We start from the raw sequence: 19,081 nt of genomic DNA, 5'->3' as shown, positions 1-19,081 counted from the left end.
GTTCATCATGTAATTCTGTAACCAAGTAAAATTCCAGATGAAAGAATTAAAGGTAAAAATTGAGCTTTTCCTTAAAATTTTTTAAAAATATGTATTTGAATTTTTGCATGAGAAAGGAATTTTTAAACATGTTAGCAGTGGTAGAAAGCATAAAGGAAAATATCAGTTCAGCTAATACATAAATATTTGAAATATAGCTATAGAGTTTTATTATTTCTAAACATGGACCTCTAAGTCTAGATGTAAAAATCTATCCCAAGAAAGTAGAAAAGATCCACATAGTTTTACCTATAAATATTTAATCATTGCAGCATGATTATGCAAATAAAAATCAAAAGCCAATGTCTGGCAAAAGGAAATAGTGCTTTTGTTTTGTTTTGAAACAGGGTCTCCTCTGTCACCCAGGCTACAGTGCAGTGGCACGATCTCAGCTCACTGCATCCTCGACCTCCTGAGCTCAAGCCATCCTCCCACCTCAGCCTCCCGAGTAGCTGGGACCACAGGTGCACGCCACCACTCCCAGCTAATTTTTGTATTTTTGGTAGAGACGGGGTTTCACCATGTTGCCCAGGCTGGTCTCAAACTCCTGTGCTCAAACCATCCGCCCGCCTCAGCCTCCCAAAGTGCTGGGATTACAGGGGTGAGCCACTGTGCCCGGCCAAGAAATAGTTAAATAACAACATCCATCAATGGAGTATAATACTGATGAGGACAGTGAATAACTCTGGGATTTGGAATTGGCAATATCATATTGCTTTTCTTTTACTTGCCTGTGTTTGCAAAATTTTTTTTTTTAATCAGTGATCATGTAACTTTAGAAATTGCCCTTATAATCCAAAAAGTAGTTAAAATAATAGAAAACAAAGCCTTGCCCCCAATCCCCCTCTGGGTTAGTAACAGGGTTCTCCTGAGTCAGAGGCGCTGTGGGCCAGAGCAGAAGCTCCCTCACATAGGGCCGGCTGGGTGGGGCAGAGGCACACCTGGCTCTTTACCTATGTTCATAGTGGCCCCAGGCCTGGCAAGCTCTCTGCCTTCTGCTGTCACTCCCCTGAGATAGGGGCCAGTAACCTTCAGCCTGGGGGCCAGATCCCAGCCCATCGCCTGGTTTGTGTATGTTTCCCACAGTCTGGCATCTGCTGACTGCAACTCCACAATGTCATTTAACTCATTTTCCCTGCGTTTCCTGTAAATTGGCAGTAACAAGTCTTACATGCTTACCCCTTTGATAGAATACTTCATTTATGCATTCATCACCTTTTATTAAGCATCAGCTAGCTGTGTGCCAGAGTAGGGGCTATGGATGTAGCAGGGAAAATGGTAATCAGATTTCTGCCCCGTGAATCATAAGATTCTTAAAAATACTGTGATCTATTAAATGGTGAATATAAGGAGCTAAGTGAAGCGAGGCAGGGATAGGAAGCGTTGGAACGGTGGGTGTGACAGTGGACATTCTGGTTTTAGAAAGGGCCCCTGGGTAAGTGCTGAGTCTGTACACCTCTGGGAAGGAGCCCTTAGAACAAGACAGCGGGGCAAGTGCAAGGATCCTGTGAGGAGCATTGTGGGGTGCAGGAGCCCCTGGCTGGACCACAGCCATCCAGCGAGAGAGGCTTGGGGAGCGGTAGGAAGAGGCAGCTGTTGGCCTCTGCGGGTCAGGACTTCAGGGGTTGTCGTCAGGACTCTGGCTTCTCTGGCTTCTGCTCTGGGTGAGACTGGACATTTTGAGCAGAGGAGGAAAATGATCTGGTCTAGGGGTCAGCGGAACCCCTCTGGCTGCTATGCTACAAACAGAGCGAAGGACAAGGGTGGAGCAGGGAGTGCATAGAGGAGGATGGTGCAGTGATGTCGCAAGGGGCAGCGACAGCAGATAAAGTGGGCAAGGCAAGTACAAGGCGTAGTCAGCTTCTGGATGTGTGTTGAAGGCAGAGCCGGCAGAGTGTGCTGCCAAATGGGGTGTGAGAAGAGAAGCAGTGAGGGTGGGTCAAGTTCGGGGGTGTGGGGAGTCATGCTTACCAATGTGGGGACAGTGTGTGAGGACTGCCTGGGGGCATCAGGACTCATATTCGGACAAGTCGGACCTCTAGTAGATGCCATGTGGATCTGTCCAGCTGGAAGTAGGAGTTAGGTTTTAGAGGAGAAGCCCAGACTAGAGATGTGCATGGGCAGCCTCCAGGGACAGGCAGCACCCACAGCCGCCACCTGTGTGGGAGAGCATGGCAGTGGGGGTGTGGGGCTGGGGGGGGATGGACCAAAGAAGCCAGAGCACCCCAAAGCCCCACAGCAGGGAGAGGGGGAGATGGAGACTGGCCAGCGGGGTGGGAGAAAAGCAGGCAGGGGTGTCCAGAAAACCATGTCTGCGTCTGTCTGGAGGAGCAGTGACCCTGGCAGAGAGGCTGGCAGAAGCCTGATTGGAGTGGATTGCAGAGAGAATAGGAAGACAGGGGACAACTGTTACAGACACACAGATACTCCCTGAGAACTGTGCTCTGATGGGAAGCATGGAAACAGGTTGACAGCCCCCAGGTAAGTTGAGGGCAGAGCAAGTTGGATTAGTTTTATTTTATTTATTTTTGAGATGGAGTTTCACTCTTGCCTCCCAAGCTAGAGTGCAGTGGTGCGATCTCAGCTCACTGTAACCTCTGCCTCCCAGGTTCAAGCCATTCTCCTGCCTCAGCCTCCTGAGTAGCTGGGATTACAGGCGCCCACCACCACGCTCAGCTAATTTTTCTATTTGTAGTAGAGACAGGGTTTCACCATATTGGCCAGGCTGGTCTCAAACTCCTGACCTCAGGTGATCCACCTGCCTCAGCCTCTCAAAATGCTAGGATTACAGGTGTGAGCCACTGTGCCTGGCCAGTTTTGTTTTGTTTTAAACTAGAGAAAAGAACAGTGGTTCTTTAAGCTTGTCAGAGTGGATGAGTGCAGAAGGTGATGGATGCTGATGCAGGGATTTGCTGAAACCCTGACATGGAGCATGTGGAGAGGGGGTCAGGGACATCCATGGAGCAGGCCATGGTGGCATAGGAAGGACATTCCACGGACACTGTGCTGTGAAAGGCTCTCCTGATAGTTTGTTTTCTCAGGAAAAGGGAAGCCAAATACTCAGCTTGAGGAATCGTTAGAGCTTTGAGAAGAGAAGGAGGTATGAAAGAGTTAACATGAGAGATGCCATGGATGATGGAAGGAGGGGTGGCAGTAGAGGTGCTATGGATGACAGGCGTGTAGGGGTGGTACAAGAGGTGCCATGGATGACGGAAGTAGGGTAGTGCAGGAGATGCCATGGATGACGGAAGGAGGGGAGGTGCCATGGATGACGGAAGGAGGGGAGGTGCCATGGATGACAGAAGGAGGGGTGGTGGGGGAGGTGCCGTGAATGACGGAAGGAGGGGTGGTGCGGGAGGTGCCGTGGATGGCGAAGGAGGGGTGGTGCGGGAGGTGCCGTGGATGACGGAAGGAGGGGTGGTGCGGGAGGTGCCGTGGATGGCGAAGGAGGGGTGGTGCGGGAGGTGCCGTGGATGACGGAAGGAGGGGTGGTGCGGGAGGTATCGTGGATGACGGAAGGAGGGGTGGTGTGGGAGGTGCCGTGGATGATGGAAGGAGGGGTGGTGCGGGAGGTGCCGTGGATGGCGGAAGGAGGGGTGGTGCGGGAGGTGCCGTGGATGGCGAAGGAGGGGTGGTGCGGGAGGTGCCGTGGATGACGGAAGGAGGGGTGGTGCGGGAGGTGCCGTGGATGGCGAAGGAGGGGTGGTGCGGGTGGTGCCGTGGATGACGGAAGGAGGGGTGGTGCGGGAGGTGCCGTGGATGGCGAAGGAGGGGTGGTGCGGGAGGTGCCGTGGATGGCGAAGGAGGGGTGGTGTGGGAGGTGCCGTGGATGACGGAAGGAGGGGTGGTGCGGGAGGTGCCGTGGATGGCGAAGGAGGGGTGGTGCGGGTGGTGCCGTGGATGACGGAAGGAGGGGTGGTGCGGGAGGTGCCGTGGATGACGGAAGGAGGGGTTTTGGGGGAGGTGCCGTGATGGCGGAAGGAGGGGTGGTGCGGGAGGTACCGTGGATGGCGAAGGAGGGGTGGTGCGGGAGGTACCGTGGATGGCGAAGGAGGGGTGGTGCGGGAGGTGCCGTGGATGGCGGAAGGAGGGGTGGTGGGGGAGGTGCCGTGGATGGCGGAAGGAGGGGTGGTGGGGGAGGTGCCGTGGATGGCGGAAGGAGGGGTGGTGCGGGAGGTGCCGTGGATGGCGAAGGAGGGGTGGTGCGGGAGGTGCCGTGGATGACGGAAGGAGGGGTGGTGCGGGAGGTACCGTGGATGACGGAAGGAGGGGTGGTGCGGGAGGTGCCGTGGATGGCGAAGGAGGGGTGGTGCGGGAGGTGCCGTGGATGACGGAAGGAGGGGTGGTGCGGGAGGTGCCGTGGATGGCGAAGGAGGGGTGGTGTGGGAGGTGCCGTGGATGATGGAAGGAGGGGTGGTGCGGGAGGTGCCGTGGATGACGGAAGGAGGGGTGGTGCGGGAGGTGCCGTGGATGGCGAAGGAGGGGTGGTGTGGGAGGTGCCGTGGATGACGGAAGGAGGGGTGGTGCGGGAGGTGCCGTGGATGGCGAAGGAGGGGTGGTGCGGGTGGTGCCGTGGATGACGGAAGGAGGGGTGGTGCGGGAGGTGCCGTGGATGACGGAAGGAGGGGTTTTGGGGGAGGTGCCGTGATGGCGGAAGGAGGGGTGGTGCGGGAGGTACCGTGGATGGCGAAGGAGGGGTGGTGCGGAAGGTGCCGTGCGGAAGGTGCCGTGGATGGCGGAAGGAGGGGTGGTGCGGGAGGTGCCGTGGATGGCGGAAGGAGGGGTGGTGGGGGAGGTGCCGTGGATGGCGGAAGGAGGGGTGGTGGGGGAGGTGCCGTGGATGGCGGAAGGAGGGGTGGTGCGGGAGGTACCGTGGATGGCGAAGGAGGGGTGGTGGGGGAGGTGCCGTGGATGACGGAAGGAGGGGTGGTGCGGGAGGTGCCGTGGATGACAGAAGGAGGGGTTTTGGGGGAGGTGCCGTGATGGCGGAAGGAGGGGTGGTGCGGGAGGTACCGTGGATGGCGAAGGAGGGGTGGTGCGGAAGGTGCCGTGGATGGCGGAAGGAGGGGTGGTGGGGGAGGTGCCGTGGATGGCGGAAGGAGGGGTGGTGGGGGAGGTGCCGTGGATGGCGGAAGGAGGGGTGGGGGGGGGAGGTGCCGTGGATGGCGGAAGGAGGGGTGGTGCGGGAGGTGCTGTGGATGGCGGAAGTAGGATGGGTAGTGTTGCCAGTGCATTTGATGTTAGCCTTCATGAATTTAGAGAGACCCATCAGCACTTTGGGGTTCTGCTGTCTGTGTTTAGCTCTGCAGCCACAGGTATGGAATGGGCAGAGAACTAGCTCTGAGCAGGACTGAGAACAATCAGGAGAGTCAAGGGTGAATGCCAGGAGCTGTCCGGCATGATCTGGGGCCACCAGCTGGGGCAAGTGCAAGTTGGGCATGGACAGGGCTGCAGGAATTCAGTCCAGTCACTGGACTGGTGGAGTTGAGGCGCTCAGGATGGCGAGCTGGGCAGTGCTAGGCAGAGTAGGTACTTGTGGAAGGTTCCCAGGGCTGGCATCTCTCTTCTGAGGTGTAAGGTGTGGCTATGGCAGCGACTTGTTCTTGTGAGAACAAGGTCCCCAGCTCATAGGAAGTCAAATAAATTGCCAGAGAATGAGAAAGATTTGTAAATGGCATCAGAAACTAGGGCTGGTGAGTGATACCTGACACAAGATTGGTTGTGAACGGTTTTTATTGAGGAGGAAGGGGAACGGCTTGGAAGCAGCAAGGAGCACACCTCCTCAGCCCAGGCCCAGTGGGGTGCAGATGTGGTAGGTGACAGCCGGCGCCTGAGAGGTGCCAGAACGCAGGGTTAGATAGGAGCGGGCAGGTAGAAGCGCCCCCTGAGGTGGAGGAGGGTGTCCAGGGACTAGAAAGCCAAGGCCAACTTCATCTGGTCACTGGTGCGATCAGAAAGATGCTTACCACCCTAGCAAACAAAAATACCTCTGCCATCTAGGAACTTAAAAGCAACTCTGGAGAAATCTTCCCATTGAAGAGTGTCTCAGTCGAGCTACCCTATTATCCATAGGTTGGAGACCGCTGTTACGAGGAGGGAATGTACGAGGCTGCCAAGCTGCTCTATAGCAATGTTTCTAACTTTGCCCGCCTGGCTTCCACCTTGGTTCACCTCGGTGAGTATCAGGCAGCAGTGGACAACAGCCGCAAGGCCAGCAGCACCCGGACATGGAAGGAGGTGAGCAGCGGGCAACTGCAGACGGCAGAGTGTGCTGGACAGGCACGCTCTCCGTGTCCTTTGCGTTCTGCTCGGTACTCTTCTGGGTGCCGGTCTCTTGCCCAGGCAGGGGTCTGAACCCTTGGGATTCTCAGAGTCTCTGGGCTAGTGTTTGTAGTTGGAACAGAGGCCCCAGAGAATCTGATGTGGAACCAGTTGGCCCCCAGAGGTAGCCTTAATAGCATGGAATTACCAGTATTATAAGTATTTTCATAACACTTTTAAATCATGTCACCTTATTTGCATAATCAGTGTAAATTTACATTGTTGGTCCTTTGTGGCAAATTGGTAAATTGTCTGGAGGCTCTCTGATAATATCAGAATCCATCTTCAAGTAGAAAAAACTGAAGAAATATCCAAAACAGCATTGTTTAATGAAAGATTAAAATTAGCCTAAAGGTCCAATGTCAAGGCCTTTTGTTTGTTTGTTTGTTTTGTTTTTGTTTTTGAGATGGAGTCTAGCTCGGTCGCCCAGGCTGGAGTACAGTGGCACGATCTCGGCTCACTGCAAGCTCTGCCTCCCGGGTTCACACCATTCTCCTGCCTCAGCCCCCCGAGTAGCTGGGACTACAGGCGCCCGCCACCACGCCCGGCTAATTTTTTTGTATCTTTTAGTAGAGTTGGGGTTTCACCATGTTAGCCAGGATGGTCTCTATCTCCTGACCTCATGATCCACCCACCTCAGCCTCCCAAAGTGCTGGGATTACAGGCATGAGCCACTGCGCCTGGCCAAGGCCTTTGTTAATGTATGCATTACAACTCTACCCTGCTGTTTAAGATGAATAGGCAGAGTTGCAGGAAAAGATGTTGCCAATATTATGCGAGGAATATATCATCATGCAGAATGTATGATGTAATTCCACTGTGTTTATGTGGGAAATTTGTCAGGGTGCTGGTGTATGCATCACACATAGGAAACAGTGGGCCAAAGATTATATCTCAAGTTAATGACACTGGCTTATGTGATTATTTTTGTACAGGGGAATTCTGCACTTCTCAAGGCTTGTTATCATTAAGTATACATACTGTACAGTGCAGAAAACAAAAGTAGTCTAAAAAATTATTAAAACAAGCTCCCCCGTGAAAACAACACTCAGATGAGATGCATTCTGATGGTCATTATTTTTTAGCCTTCCTTTTCAAACCCCAAACCTGAAATTCCAGCATGACTTTCCTGCCACCTGAACAAAACTCAGGGCCTACGAAGTAATACACAAACTTTATTCTTTCCATGGTCTCAAGCACCCCCTTGGCCTGCAGATTACAAATGTCATATTTTTTCCTCCCAGTCTTGTACAATTCATCATAGAGTTAGCTACTTGTTCAGAATCCAACTTAAAATACCCCACTGCTGGTATTTCTGCATTTGCAACTGTGTCCCTTGTAAGTCAGCTGCTGTGGTGCTGTGTCCTGTCTTGGGGACCCTCACGCTTGCCCTCCGTCCCCTAGGTGTGCTTTGCCTGTGTGGATGGACAGGAGTTCCGCTTTGCACAGCTGTGTGGTCTTCACATCGTCATTCATGCAGATGAGCTGGAGGAGCTGATGTGCTATTACCAGGTGACCAGATGATCTCTGCTGGTAATGCAGATGACAAGTGATGCCTAAACACTCCACAGAGAGGCACGGTCATCCCCTTAGCTCGTGACCATCACAGTGTTGCATCTGCAAATATGAAGCATGGCCCCGAGGGGAAGATTCATGTGTTAGTCATTTATGAACTAAATTCAATTGCCTTGTTAGCTATCCTCGACCTCATGGCTGGCTGGGATTTTGTGTTTTTTAAGTTCTCTCCATCCTCTTGTGTTATTGGGCCTTCAGAAGCCCAGTCAGTGGCTTGCATGACGGGAACAACCCTTGGAGGGTTACTGAGAATACTGGGCTGGTGGTGGCAGAGCTCTAGTCCATAGCCTAGTTCCCCACAGTGTGCAGCCCCAGTAGTCTGTTTTTCAAGTGCCTTAGGGACAAAGCACAGGCAAGAGAGGGAACCCCACCTGGACCCTTTGGAAGGGTGTGGCCCTGTATGTTCATGCTGTAGGTAGGCTCTCTTGAGTGGTTGGTAGACAGTGATTTGTGTGTTTAGGGACCTGGGCTTCCACCTGTGGGATTCCTAGAGCCACATGACAACTCCAGGTATGGTTAGTCAAGGCAGACGAAGATGGGATATGACTCTGCTCAGCAGTGTCACCATGGCCATGGAAATTGAGCCCCAAACCCCTCACTATGTGAGACGTTGTCTGGAGGGGCTCGCACCAGCGCCAGAGTGTCCAGATATTAGCTGGGATATTAGCTTTTCAATGAGAAATGCTTTCCCACCCCCAGAGAGGCGCCTGAGAAATGAACTGGAAAGCCAACAGGGAGGGTGATCAAGCAGTACAGGGCTGACAAAAGAACAATTTAGTCAGCAAATCTTTGAGTACCTACTGTGTGCTAGGCATTATTCTCAATAATTGTGTCAGTGAACAAAACAGAAAAGCCTCTATTTAATTGAATTGGCATTCAGCAAGGTTGGCAGGCAAGCAACAAACCTAATGAATAATTATATAGTGTGTTTGAAGGTGATCAGTTATAGAGGAAAATGGAGCCGGTTTGAGGGCATAGGAGTGCCTGGATGGAGTTTCATAAAGGGGCGGTCAAGGTAGCAGCAATTGAGGGGGTGACATTTGAGCAAAGACCTGAAGAAATGGAAGGATTTGGTCATGGGAACATTTGAGGGAAGGGTCAGTGGCCAGGCAAAGTCCTGAGGCAGAAGTGTGCTGTGTATTCAAGGGAGGGGCTGGAGCCAGAGATGGGGCAGAGAGGCTGACGGAGGGCCAGATCTCAGGCCGTTAGGAAGGTCACGGGCTGTACTTGGGATGGGTGCAGGGCTGTCGGGGGTAAAAGGATCATGGTGGCTCATGTGCTGAGACCACATACTTGAGGAGTAGGGACAGGAGCCAGAAGAGCAGCTAGAGGCTGTTGCAGTGGTCTAGGCGAGAAGGGACAGTGACTCTGACTAGGGTGGTGGTGACAGGGTGAGAGGTGATCAGGCCATCAGGATTGGGTGTGTGCTTTGAATGAGCAGCCACCTTGATATGCTAGTGCACTGATGTGGAGTGAGAGAGAAAAGCCCAGGATAACTCCATTTGGTTTTGGCTTGAATAAGTAGAAATAACGGAGTTATCACCAGTGGATGAGGGGAAGACTGAAGGTGCAGCATGGGAGGGAAGGACAAGAATTACTTTTTGGACACATGGTGCTAAGTCTTGAGCTGCCCGCTGGATGTTCAGGTAGGAGCATCATGTAGGCAGCTGGAGACAGATCTGGAGCTCCACAGAGGAGGGGCCTAGCTAGAGCAGTGAACCTGGAGTTGCTGACATATAGGTGATCCACATCCATCTATGTTTGCCTGCAGTCCCCTGGGGTTGAGTGTAGGTGAAAAGACCAGACTGCCCAACAGGGGTGGGCTGAGGAGGGGAGCAGGAGCAGCCAGTACAGTGGGAAGAAAACCCAGAGAGTGTGCTGGCTCCGGGATGCACTGGAGAGGAGGGGCCGGTCAGCAGGGACAGGGCCTGCTGCTGAGCAGACAGCAGGATGGCAGGGCCAGGGGGCTGCTTGTGACCTGGAGCTTGGGAGAGACTCAGCCTGATGGTGGCTGGAGAGAACAGGGAGAGGAATGGGAATGGTTGTTGTGAGGACTTTTTGCTGCAAAAGGAAGTAGAAAAAATGGGAGGTAGCTAGCAGGGACATCGGGTCAAGAGGGTGTTTAGGATAGGAGGATGAGCGGGATGCTTGCTGAACCCAGCTGTGGAGAGTGAAGATAAGGCAGAAGAGAAATGGGGAGTCACCGGAGCTGTGGCCTTGGTAGGCAAGCAGGTGGGATGGAGCTGCAGGCTGGGCAGGTTCCAGACAGGAGCACAGGCGGCGTGTCTGTAGCTGATTGGGGGGTGCAGATGCTGCCAGCAGACAAGTGTGCCACTGGGAAATGAGGTTAGTCTGAGAGTGGAGGGGGCACAGAAGGGTGTCCTCCTTGGGAAAACAAGAGGTGTGAGGCAGTCCTCTAGGTCGGACCCTCCCAGGGCTGTGGTCATTAGAGTAAAGGGAAAGGGTCACATGGCTGGGTGTTTCTCCAGGCTTTCTGCATGCTGAGCAGGCTGTAACCAGACGTCTGGTCTTGTCCAGGGAGAGTGTCAGAGGCGTGTGGGGCTGAATGCAAGGGGCTGGCCATCATAATTAGGGACACAGTGAAACAACAGCCACGTGGCATCGTGAGTGGAGTTGAAGGTTTGTTGGAGCCAGGATCTCAGTAATGAGCTGTAGCAAGGGATTAAAACAAATCATTCCCAGACCCTGTTACCACCCACTTCCTATTTTTTTTTCTAATTCTTTAAATAAAATTGGCAATACTAATTTGCACTTACTAAACTTGAAAATTGTAGTGCAGTGTGCCACTGGTAATTGTCAGATGATCCAATAAGTTGCTAAGTAAATGGCATGATCTGTAGCACAGTATGTATACACGTTTTCTTCACACATGCCTCCTCGGGATCATTCCCAGTCACAAGCACAGTCCCTGCGGCGTGGGCATGGGCTGGAGGGTGGCTGCAGGAGGCATGCAATCATTCTGCCCCACGCGTGGCTGTTGGTCTGCTAGGATCGTGGCTACTTTGAGGAGCTGATCTTGCTGTTGGAAGCGGCCCTGGGCCTGGAGCGGGCCCACATGGGCATGTTCACTGAGCTGGCCATCCTCTACTCCAAATTCAAGCCACAGAAGATGCTGGAGCATCTGGAGCTTTTCTGGTCCCGTGTCAACATCCCAAAGGTACCGTGTATTCCTTGCAGTCTGGCAGCCGTGGCCACGTGCAGCACAAGCCGACCCTGACCTCCTTGTCCAGGTGCTGAGGGCTGCAGAGCAGGCACACCTGTGGGCTGAGCTGGTGTTCCTCTATGACAAGTACGAGGAGTATGACAATGCTGTGCTCACCATGATGAGCCACCCCACTGAGGCCTGGAAGGAGGGTCAGTTCAAGGACATCATTACCAAGGTAAGAGGGGATACAGAGCGCTGGCTCCTGCCAGCCTCTGCCAGGCCCTATTCTGGGTGCAGGGGAATGGGCAGGTGGGAGCGGAATGAGTACCAGCATGCCCCCATGCTGTGTGTGCGTTCACTTGTATGAGTCCACCACCCTCTGGGCAGATGGTAGTAATTCCATCTTTGAAGGGAACTGACACTTAAGAAGGGCAGGTGACCCATCTAGCGATGCACAGCTGAGCTGTGGGCGGGGTCAGGCCAGCATGCAGCCGTGGCCCTGTGGCCCTGCCTGCCCGCCCCTCCCACCATACCACGCCCTCGTGGCCAGGCCTCAGTTCGTTCTTCCTTCTGCCCTGTCAGCTCAGGGCTCCCACCCCCACTTCCTGTGGTTATTGTTCACCATTGGACCTTTTTTTTTTTTAGTTCATGTCTCTCCCCAGCACCAGCGGCCTTACCTGTCTGGGAGTGGGCCTCCATCCTGTAGCCTAACTGGGCTAAACCGGGACCCGAGTTTCTCTGCCAGCAGCCACACTGTTGGGTGGTGTCGGGTTTGGGTGCCATGGTCAAGTGAGCTTTTGTTATTTTGTTTCCGGTCTCTTAGAGAGTTCAACCTCAGGACCCACCCCTCTCCAGCTCTGTATGTGAGTTTGGTGAAGGGGCTGGAATTCTTTATCCTCAGCCCCCATCCCTTTGCATTGGGTATCTGCACTTTGCGCCATGGTCTTTGGGTAACTAACTTGTCACAGTCGGCTTGTGACTGGAGTGGCACAGCAGTGAGCTGTGGCCTCGCTCATGCACCTCTTTTCCACATGTGGCTACTGAGGGTGGGCGCGAGTGGCACGTGTGCTGCCAGGTGAGGCCTTCAGCCTCTGCCTTTCCTGGGAACTATTTGAAGGAACCCAGTATTGAGCACCAGGCCACAAGCCCAAGCTTCTTGTTGGAGGACATCCATGTTACTGGGCATGGTGGTACGTGAAGGTGGGGGCCTTTGATGGGGCGTCCCACCCTGAGCAGAGTCTGCAGGTTGCTGGAGGGAGTGCGGCCAGGTCATACCTTACTGTGGCCTGGCACACGTGGCTGCTGCCTTGTAGATTTGTCTGTGTGCTGGAAAATCCATACTTGATCAATCCTGTGTGTATTTTATTCACATTGTAACTCCTCTGATATTAGGGTGTTTTTAAAAATTGCTGAGCCGTGGTGGAAGTGGCCATGCTTTTGTTTCTTACTGGCATATAAAATAATAGGAGGACAGCTGAGACTCACTGTGTGGGAGAGCAGCATCTCTCATCTGGTGCCTGCAGGGCTGATGGCTGAGTCCAGTTCCTTGTGTGATTCATGATGCTTCTACTACACCCTGCCGTGTGGGAGACAGACACTGTCAGCTCAGGTGTGAAGGGGGTAGGAGGATACTCGCCAGTGCAGGGGTCCAATCAGATGGATGACATCCAATCTGTATTTGGGGCACACAATAGCAGGAATCCACTTAGCCATAGGGCTGGGCCAGCAGCAGCCTGAGCAGGGGAGCTTGCTAACTCAGACGGGGGGCACCCCAGCTCAGCCATTCACTGTCTCTCTCCATGTGGGCTAGGGGTGTCACCGCTGTGAACCTCGTTATCCCATCCATACAATGGACATCATGTTTCCTCCCGACCAAGTGGTCCATGGCAGGTGCCTGGCATCTGGTGGGCGCTTCTTTCAGGTTGTGCAGCACAGCACGCCAACCAGCTACCCTGGAGCTTGTGGCGGAATCTCAGCTTCAGTTTTCTCTTCTTTTTTTGTTTTATTATTATTTTTCTTGAAACGGAGTCTCACTCTGTCACTCAGGCTGGAGTGCAGTGGCGCGATCTCGGCTCACTGCAACCTCCGCCTCCCAGTCTCAAGCGATTCTCCTGCCTCAGCCTCCAGAGTAGCTGGGATTACAGGTGCCTGCCACCAAGCCCGGCTCATTTTTGTATTTTTAATAGATACAGGGTTTTACCATGTTGGGCAGGCTGTTCTCAAACTCCTGACCTCAGGTGATCTTGAGAGGTGACGCCACCTGGACTTCTTGGGTAGGGTGGGGACTTGGAGAAATTTTGTGTCCAGCTAAAGGATTGTAAGTACACCAATCAGCACTCTGCATCTAGCTAAAGGATTGTAAATGCACCAATCAGCACTCTGTAAAAAACGTACCAATCAGCACTCTGTAAAATGGGCCAATCAGCACTCTGTAGAATGGACCAATTAGCGCTCTGTAAAATGGGCCAATCAGCAGGATGTGGGTGGGGCCAAATAAGGGAATAAAAGCTGGCCACGCGAGCCAGCAGTGGCAACCTGTTCGGGTCTTTTTCCATGCTGTGGAAGCTTTGTTCTTTTGCTTTTCACAATCAATCTTGCTGCTGCTCACTCATTGAGTCTGCACTACGTTTAAAAGCTGTAACACTCACTGCGAAGGTCTGGAGCTTCATTTGTGAAGTCAGCCAGATCACGAACGCACCAGAAGGAAGAAACTCACACCTCTCAACATCTGAAGGAACAAACTCTGGACACATCTTTAAGAGCTGTAACACTCACCATGAGGGTCTGTGGCTTCATTCTTGAAGTCAGTGAGACCAAGAACCCACCGGAAGGAATAAATTACAGACACAATCTGCCCGCCTTGGCCTCCCAAAGTGCTGGGATTACAGGCGTGAGCCACCACGCCCAGCCTTCAGTTTTCCCTTGTATAAAACAGGGATACTACCATGTCTTCTGGGGTGCTGGCTGTCCGTGCTGACCATGCTAGTGGGCACGGGCCTGCCAGTGCTCCATGTCCTGGCACGTGGCTAGTGGACTCACCCCATCCTGTCTTTCAGCTTGGATCTGGAGGACGCTCCAGAGGGGCCCCGCCGCTCCATTCCTCCTGTAGTGCAGAGGGCTCCAGATCCCGGCAGCTGAGCCTAACAGAGATGTGTGTCCCTGCAGGCCTCAACACCAGAGGAACTGGGTGGGAACATGGCAGTTATACTCCACCTTAAACGGCATTCCGGCCATGCTGCATGGACCTGTTGAAAGGGCCAAGAGCGCACATGGTACCAGGTGTCCCACAAGGGAAGCTAGGACTGCTGGTGCCCCACTTCAAGTCTGTCCACTCGCGTGATACCTGCAAGAGTCTCAGTGAAATGGGCTTGTCCTTGGATGGTTCCTCTCCTTCACGGGAGGCCTGAGGAGCCTTGTGGTTGGCGGGGAAGCAGGTGGGGCTTTGAGGAGGTGATTCGCCACAGAAGATGAACTTGAGTCCCTACCCTTCTCTTCAGCCCCACATCACATCCTGACTGCTCTCTGCTTCTTCAGTGTCTAGTTGAGGTCCCCATGTCCTGGCCCTGCTGCTGAGTAAAGGGCCAGCCTAGAAGGCTGACAGGTGCTAGAGCTCCAATAGGAGCGGACCCACAGTGGCCTGTGGCAGAGTCTGGGGGCCCACCAGTGCCATAGGTGAAGCTTTGTGATGGGGCCAGTTCACTGTTCCGCTCTGAATCCATGGTGGCGGGTACTAGGGACCCTGCTGCCTGTCTGAGTCAGAATCTCTGGTGACAGTGAGTGCTCTAGCACAAAAGGAAAAGAGAAGGAGAAAGAAGACACCCTGAAGTGGCCAGTAAGCCATAGTGGGACCATTAGACCCCTTTTAGTCAGAAGACCCCATCGGGCCCCACATTTTTGCCAGGTCACCCAAACCCAGCAGCGCTAGAGGCTCCAGTGGTGATCACCCTGGGATCCCAGCATGACTTTAGCTCCAGCTGTGCCCTGTGCACATCCCGGGACCCCCACACTCACGCAGACACATTCATCACCACTGTCTTGGTTCATGCCCATCTGGCTTGCATGCTCCCTGAACAGAGCTGTGTCCAGGCCCTGGACATCGATGCCACAGTCAGCAAGCCACCAAATGACATCGCCAGGGCTGGGCGCGGTGGCTCACGCCTGTAATCCCAGCACTTTGGGAGGCTGAGGTGGGGAGATCACGAGGTCAGGAGATCGAGACCATCCTGGCTAACACGGTGAAACCCCGGCTCTACTAAAAATACAAAAAATTAGCCGGGCATGGTGGCAGCTGCCTGTAGTCCCAGCTACTCAGGAGGCTGAGGCAGGAGAATGGCATGAACCCAGGAGGCAGAGCTTGCAGTGAGCAGAGATCGCACCACTGCACTCCAGCCTGGGCGACAGAGTGAGACTCCGTCTCAAAAAAAAAAAAAAAAAAAAAAAAAAGATGACATCGCCCAGCAAGAGAATGGTGGCAGACCAGTGGGGAAAGTGCTAAGAGACACAGCAGCCTGGCCAAATCTCGAGACCCAGGAGCACAGGCACAGGGTCCACCCAGAGTGGTCCACTCTCTGCATGGGCTGGCCTTCAGGTCTCACCCAGGGTCTGAGCACCACAGTGTTTCAGCTCAAAAGCTCTGGTGATGTCACAGGACGTGCTGTCCACTTGGTTATGGCTCAGGCTGAGGCCTCCAAGGAAAGCTGGAGTAATCTTGCTTGGATGGAAACATACTCGGTTGTTTGGTTTTGCTGTGGGGCTTCATTCTGACTGATTACACTTCATTCATTCAGCCGATACTGAGTGATCGTGGACCCTGCATCAGATACTGGTGTAGGTGCTGGGTTGAGGCAGGAAACCCTGAGGCTGGCCTCTTAAGAAAAATGCTCAGTGTGTCAGTGCTGGGGGACAAAATACCTCAGGGATGAGAGGAGGCACCTTCACAGGCCATTGAGTCTTATAGGGGGTAGTCGTGGCAGGCCTCAGTAGTAAAGTGTCATTTGAGCAAAAACTGGAAGGAGCCCTGGGGTATCTGGAGACAGCAGCAGGGACTGACCCTCAGCTTTGCTCACCACAGGTTGCCAACGTCGAGCTCTGTTACAGAGCCCTGCAGTTCTATTTGGATTACAAACCACTGCTCATCAATGACCTGCTGCTGGTGCTTTCACCCCGGCTGGACCACACCTGGACAGTCAGTTTCTTTTCAAAGGTGAGTCAACCAAAACCCCAGGTAGAAGAGTGTATTGGGCTAGCTCTAACAAAGTCATCTGAATGATAGCACCTTTATAAAGAGTTTTTGAAATGACCCCCAGCTGACTTGAAGAGTCACCAGTGTATCAAAGTGTTTTAGGTTTCAGATACAGGAATACCTCCTGTATCATGCTTCATTTTATTGTGCTTCTCAAATTCTGTGTTTTTTTAAAGATTAGCGGTTTGTGGCTGGGTGTGGTGGCTCACGCCTGTAATCCCAGCACTTTGGGAGGCCGAGGCAGGCGGATCACGAGGTCAGGAGATCGAGACCACCCTGGCTACCACGGTGAAACCCCGTCTCTACTAAAAATACAAAAATTAGCTGGGCGTGGTGGTGGGCACCTGTAGTCCCAGCTGCTTGGGAGGCTGAGGCAGGAGAATGGTGTGAACCCGGGAGGCAGAGCTAGCAGTGAGCCAAGATCGTGCCACTGCACTCCAGCCTGGGTGACAGTGTGAGACTCCGTCTCAAAAGAAAAAAAAAAAAAAAAGATCGGAGGTTTGTAACCCTGCATTGAGAAAGTCGATCAGCACCATTTTTCCAACAGCATGTGCTCACTTCATGTCTCTGTGTCACATTTTAGGATTTCTCACAATATTTCAAATTTTATCATTATATATGTTATGGTGATCTGTGATCAGTGATCTTTTTTTTTTTTTTTTTTTTTGAGACAGTCTTGCTCTGTTGCCCAGGTGGGAGTGCAGTGGCATGGTCATAGCTCACTGCAACCTTGAACTCCTGGCCTCAAGCAATTTTCCTGCCTTGGCCTCCTCCAGAGCTGGGATTATAGGCTTGAGCCAGTGCACACAACCAGCAATCTTTGATGTTACTATTGTAATTGTTTTGGGATGCCACAAACCATGCCCCTATAAGAAGGGAAACTTAATGGATAAATGTTGTATGTGTTCTGACTGCTCCGCTGACTGGCCGTGCCCTGGTCCCTCTTCCTTTCCTTGGGCCTCCCTATTCCCTGAGACACAACAGCATTGGAATTAGGCTAATTAATGGCCGGGAATGGTGGCTTATGCCTGTAATCCCAACACTTTGGGAGGCCAAGGTGGGTGGATGACCAAGGCAGGCGGATCACCCGAGGTCAGGAGTTCGAGACTAGCCTGGCCAACATGGTGAAACCCCGTCTCTACTAAAAATACAAAAATTAGCCAGACGTGGTGACAGGCACCTGTAGTCCCAGCTACTTGAGAGGCTGAGGCAGGAGAATCGCTTGAACCCAGGAGGTTGCAGTGAGCCGAGATCGCACCACAGCACTCCAGCCTGGGCAACAGAGAGACTCCATCTCAAAAAAAAACAATAAATTATTGTGCATTTCAAAATAGCTAAAGGAGAAGATTTGAAATGTTCCCAACACAAAGAAATGATAAATGCTTGAGGTGACGGACATTGTAATTACCCTGATTTGATCATCCCACATGTGTATATGTATCAAAATATTACATATGCCCAATTAATATGCACAACTATCATATATCAATAAGAAGTTGGAAACAAGTAAAGACACCAGTATATAAGGAAAATATCCATATATTAACAGGAATTTGGAAGAAGTGGATTCCAACCCTCATGGATAACTTTGGGGGTTCAGGACTTCAGTGGAGAAAGTCACTGCAGATGTGGGGGAAACAGCAGGAGAACTAGAATTAGAAGTGGAGCCTGAAGAAGGGGCTGAATTGCTGCAATCTTAGGATCCAACTTGAACAGATGAGGAGCTGCTTCTTAGGGATGAGCAAAGAAAGTGGTTTCTTAAGATAGAATCTACTGCTGGGGCAGATGCTGTGAACATTGTTGAAATGACTACAAGGGATTTAGAATAGTGCATAAACCTAGTTGATAAAGTGGCAGCAAGGTTGGAGAGGACTGAGACCAGTTTTGAAAAATGTTCTACTGTGAGTACAGTGCTATCAAAGAGCATTGCATGCTGCACAGAGTCTTTTTGTTTGTTTAGTTGATTTTGTTTTATGCAACACAAGTCCAGAGTGGTCTTACATAAAGGGAAGAGTCAGTCAGTGAGGCAAACCTCATTGATGTCTTATTTTAAGAAATTGCCAGCCGAGCGCGGTGGCTCACGCCTGTAATCCCAGCACTTTGGGAGGCCAAGGCGTGTGGATCATGAGGTCAGGAGGTCGAGACCAGCCTGACCAACGTGGTGAAACTCTGTCTCTACTAAAAATACAAAAATTAGCCAGGCGTGGTGGGCGCGCACCTGTAATCCCAGATACTCAGGAGGCTGAGGCAGGAGAATCGCTTGAACCCAGGAGGCAGAGATTGCAGTGAGCCAAGATCGCGCCACTGCACTCCGTCTCCCCCCCCAAAAAAAAGAAGGAAAGAAATTGCCGGCTGGGCGCAGTGGCTCATGCCTGTAATCCTAGCACTTTGGCAGGCAGAGGTGGGCAGATCACCTGAGTTCAGGAGTTCGAGACTTAGCCTGACCAATATGGTGAAACCCTGTCTCTACTAAAAATACAAAAATTAGCCAGGCGTGGTGGCAAGCGCCTGGTCCCAGCTATTCAGGAGGCTGAGGCAGGAGAATTGATTGCTTGAACCTGGGAGGCAGAGGATGCAGTGAGCCGAGATCACGGCACTGCACTCCAGTGTGGGCGACAGAGCAAGACTCCATCTCAAAAAAAAAAAAAAGAAAAAGAAATTGCCACAGCCTCTCCAGCCTTCAACAGCCACCACTTGTATGAATCAGCAGCCATCAACATTGAGGCAAGACCCTCCCC

At 52.5% G+C, this 19,081-nt stretch overlaps 1 protein-coding gene across 7 annotated transcripts in view; it reads left to right on the top strand.

The window, feature by feature from the left end:
- The window catches only part of CLTCL1 (clathrin heavy chain like 1), a 114,604-nt gene that overhangs the window by 86,480 nt on the left and 9,043 nt on the right, over positions 1-19,081 (top strand). For 6 of the 7 annotated variants that reach the window (XM_034949276.4, XM_003814040.5, XM_063603360.1 and 3 more), the window contains 5 exons: positions 6,112-6,276; positions 7,765-7,872; positions 10,946-11,113; positions 11,187-11,336; positions 16,173-16,304. In XM_034949276.4, the coding sequence (XP_034805167.2) occupies positions 6,112-6,276; positions 7,765-7,872; positions 10,946-11,113; positions 11,187-11,336; positions 16,173-16,304 (723 nt within the window). The remainder of the gene's footprint in view (positions 1-6,111; positions 6,277-7,764; positions 7,873-10,945; positions 11,114-11,186; positions 11,337-16,172; positions 16,305-19,081) is intronic. The other variant, XM_063603362.1, reaches the window with a different exon arrangement.

Source organism: Pan paniscus, chromosome 23, assembly GCF_029289425.2.
Source record: "Pan paniscus chromosome 23, NHGRI_mPanPan1-v2.0_pri, whole genome shotgun sequence".
In the NCBI taxonomy this organism is placed as follows: domain Eukaryota; kingdom Metazoa; phylum Chordata; class Mammalia; order Primates; family Hominidae; genus Pan; species Pan paniscus.
Note: the sequence above shows the minus strand (reverse complement) of the source record. Positions and strands in the feature narration are given on the sequence as shown.